Source organism: Piliocolobus tephrosceles, chromosome 16, assembly GCF_002776525.5.
Source record: "Piliocolobus tephrosceles isolate RC106 chromosome 16, ASM277652v3, whole genome shotgun sequence".
NCBI lineage: Eukaryota > Metazoa > Chordata > Mammalia > Primates > Cercopithecidae > Piliocolobus > Piliocolobus tephrosceles.
In genome coordinates, this window is record NC_045449.1 from 2932894 (window position 1) to 2936977 (window position 4084).

Consider the following 4084-nt stretch of genomic DNA (forward strand, 5'->3'; position numbering starts at 1 on the left):
ATATGAACTTTAAAGCAGTTTTTTCCAGTTCTGTGAAGAAAGTCATTGGTAGCTTAATGGGGATGGCATTGAATCTATAAATTACCTTGGGCAGTATGGCCATTTTCACAATATTGATTCTTCCTATCCATGAGCATGGTATGTTCTTCCATTTGTTTGTGTCCTCTCTTATTTCACTGAGCAGTGGTTTGTAGTTCTCCTTGAAGAGGTCCTTTAGATCCCTTGTAAGTTGGATTCCTGGGTATTTTATTCTCTTTGACGCTATTGTGAATGGGAGTTCATTCATGATTTGGCTCTCTGTTTGTTACTGGTGTATAAGAATGCTTGTGATTTTTGCACATTGATTATGTATCTTGAGACTTTGCTGAAGTTGCTTATCAGCTTAAGGAGATTTTGGGCTGAGATGAAGGGGTTTTCTAAATATACAATCATGTCATCTGCAACAGGGACAATTTGACTTCTTCTTTTCCTAACTGAATACCCTTTATTTCTTTCTCTTGCCTGATTGCCCTAGCCAGAACTTCCAACACTATGTTGAATAGGAGTGGTGAAAGAGGGCATCCCTGTCTTGTGCCAGTTTTCAGAGGGAATGCTTCCAGTTTTTGCCCATTCAGGATGATATTGGCTGTGGGTTTGTCATAAATAGCTCTTATTATTTTGAGATACATTCCATCAATACCGAATTTATTGAGAGTTTTTAGCATGAAGGGCTGTTGAATTTTGTCAAAGGCCTTTTCTGCATCTATTGAGATAATCATGTGGTTTTTGTCTTTGGTTCTGTTTATATGCTGGATTCCGTGTATTGATTTGCGTATGTTGAACCAGCCTTGCATCCTAGGGATGAAGCCCACTTGATCATGGTGGATAAGCTTTTTGATGTGCTGCTGGATTTGGTTTGCCAGTATTTTATTGAGGATTTTTGCATCGATATTCATCAGGGATATTGGTTTAAAATTCTCTTTTGTTGTTGTATCTCTGCCAGGCTTTGGTATCAGGATGATGTTGGCCTCGTAAAATGAGTTAGGGAGGATTCCCTGTTTTTCTGTTGATTGGAATAGTTTCAGAAGGAATGGTACCAACTCCTCCTTGTACTTCTGGTAGAATTCGGCTGTGAATCCGTCTGGTCCTGGACTCTTTTTGGTTGGTAGGCTATTAAGTATTGCCTCAATTTCAGAGCCTGCTATTGGTCTATTCAGGGATTCAACTTCTTCCTGGTTTAGTCTTGGGAGAGTGTAAGTGTCCAGGAAATTATCCATTTCTTCTAGGTTTTCTAGTTGATTTGCGTAGAGGTGTTTATAGTATTCTCTGATAGTAGTTTGTATTTCTGTGGGGTCAGTGGTGATATCCCCTTTATGATTTTTTATTGCATCTATTTGATTCTTCTCTCTTCTTTATTAGCCTTGCTAGCGGCCTATCAATTTTGTTGATCTTTTCAAAAAACCCTCTCCTGGATTCACTAATTTTTTGGAGGGTTTTTTGTGTCTCTGTCTCCTTCAGTTCTGCTCTGATCTTAGTTATTTCTTGCCTTCTGCTAGCTTTTGAATGTTTGCTCTGGCTTCTCTAGTTCTTTTAATTGTGATGTTAGGGTGTCAATTTTAGATCTTTCCTGCTTTCTCTTGTGGGCATTTAGTGCTATAAATTTCCCTCTACACACTGCTTTAAATGTGTCCCAGAGATTCTGGTATGTTGTATCTTTGTTCTCATTGGTTTTAAAGAACATCTTTATTTCTGCCTTCATTTTGTTATGTACCCAGTAGTCATTCAGGAGCAGGTTGTTCAGTTTCCATGTAGTTGAGCAGTTTTGATTGAGTTTCTTAGTCCTGAGTTCTAGTTTGATTGCACTGTGGTCTGAGAGACAGTTTGTTATAATTGCTGTTCTTTTACATTTGCTGAGGAGTGCTTTACTTCCAACTATGTGGTCAATTTTGGAATAAATGCGATGTGCTGAGAAGAGAAGTATTTTCTAATTCTGTGAAGAATGTCAATGGTAGTTTGATGGGAATAGCATTGAGTCTATAAATTACTTTGGGCAGAATGGCCATTTTCATGATACTGATTCTTCATATAAATGAGGATGGAATGTTTTCCCATTTGTTTGTGTCCTCTCTTATTTCCTTGAGCAGTGGTTTTTAGTTTTCCTTGAAGAGTTGCTTCACGTCCCTTGTAAGCTGTATTCCTAGGTATTTTATTCTCTTCGTAGCAATTGTGAATGGGAGTTTTCTTGAAAGGTTTTAAGGATGAGAAAATAATGTCTGGTTCGATTATCTCTAATTATAATATTACATTTCAGAGATTAATATCTTATTCATTCCACTTCCACCAATATTCATTGGATGCACTTTATCTGACCAAGATTGCGAAGGTACAGTGATGTGTAAAGACACCTCCTGCCCTCAGAGACTTGCAAGCCTAATAAGGGTGATTAAACTTAATAGTCAAATAAAAATGGACACACGAATAGTGATTTATAATCTTGAAAGCACGAGTTACTGTAATCGGCACACCATGTGACCCACGTAGGGCACGTATTATTCCTGACATGTAGATGTGAAAGCTGAGGCTCAGATTTCCCAACTTGACTCCACTCGTCAGGACATATGCCCGGTATCCCTGTGCTGCCACTCTGCCAAAAAGAGCAGCAATGAGTTTAAAGTGGTAATTTCAATAATCACTTATTATTAAGTCATTAAAATGTTATAAGAGTTCTGAGAAAAGGAATTTCAGGCTGGAAAGATCAGAGACGGCCTCTTATAGGAGGATGACATCAGAACTGGATTTCTAATATATCCTTATTGATGACTACACTATCCAACGTAGGCCCTCACATTGGTTGCGAGGAGATTCTCTTCTTGAAGAGTTTCCGCAGGGCCGCCTTCATGTCCCGATTTCTCAGACTGTAGATGAAAGGATTTAACATTGGGGTCACTGCCATGTACACTACAGTGATCACTGCGTCTTTTAGGCTATAATTGGTCAAAGGGCGGAAGTACATGCCCATGACTGTACCATAATACAAAGAGACAACCGTGAGGTGAGAACCACAGGTGGAGAAGGCCTTGAGCACGCCCTTGGTGGAAGGAACCTGGAAGACTGTGGAGAAGACTTGAATATAGGAGACAATGATGCATAGCAATGGCACAGAGAAAACGCTGACCCCTACGTACATCATCTTCACATTAAAGCGGATGTCAGAACAGGACAACTTCAGCAAGGGGGTAATGTCACAGTAGAAGTTGGCCACTTCCTGGTTGCCACAGAAGGATAGACTAGCTGTGAGCAGAGTGTGGGGGAGGCCATTGGCATTTCCAATCACCCAAGACCCAACAACTAGCAGGACACAAGACTGTGGACTCATAATTGTTGTGTAGTGAAGTGGGCGGCTGATGGCCACAGCTCGATCATATGCCATTGCAGCCAAAATATAGCTGTCTGTGTTACCCAAGGCTATCATGAAATACATCTGCATTAGGCATCCCCCAAAAGAGATGGATTTGCTGCCCAAGAGATGGTTGGCCAGCATCTTAGGGATGGTTACAGATGAGAAGAAGATGTCAACCAAGGAGAGGTTGGAAAGGAAAAAATACATGGGGTTGTGAAGGCGAACATCAGAGCAAATGGCGAGGATGATGAGCAGGTTTCCAATCAATGTGATGGGGTAAATGAACAGAAAGAGGATATAGAAGAAATCTTCCTGTTCCTGCTGACCAGTAACTCCCAGGAGGATGAATTCAAGTGTAGAGGACTGGTTATTTTCCCTCATGGCTTCTTCAACATGAAAGGGGAGAGGAATATTATTATATTAGCGTAATTACTGTGTGTAGTGATAATCGTTCTCCATCACTTCTGACTTAAGTGATGTAGCTGTCTATACATCTGAGTTGATTAAATTATAGAGATATCCTATATTTTGGGGGAAATATCCCTGTTGGCCAATAGAACTAATAGTCATTTACCCCTTGGCAGTCATGTCTAAAAAGTGAGCAATCGCTGAATCAGAAGTGCCCATCCTTCCTGTTCCAAGCATCACCACTAAACGCCTAGAAATTAATCATACAACAGATAATTAAGTGTCATGTCCCATGGT

General features: G+C 40.2%; 1 protein-coding gene across 1 annotated transcript; it reads right to left on the reverse strand.

Moving 5' to 3' along the window:
* Nucleotides 1–2821: 2821 nt before the first annotated feature.
* On the reverse strand, nt 2822–3760 carry LOC111521276 (olfactory receptor 1A1). The gene has a single exon (XM_023184565.1). It carries the CDS (start codon nt 3758–3760, stop codon nt 2822–2824), a length of 939 nt encoding a protein of 312 aa, XP_023040333.1.
* Nucleotides 3761–4084: the final 324 nt, after the last annotated feature.

Bases quoted from the DNA above. Each gene is read 5' to 3' on its own strand.
- LOC111521276 (XM_023184565.1), bottom strand. From the start codon at position 3,760: ATGAGGGAAAATAACCAGTCCTCTACACTTGAATTCATCCTCCTGGGA.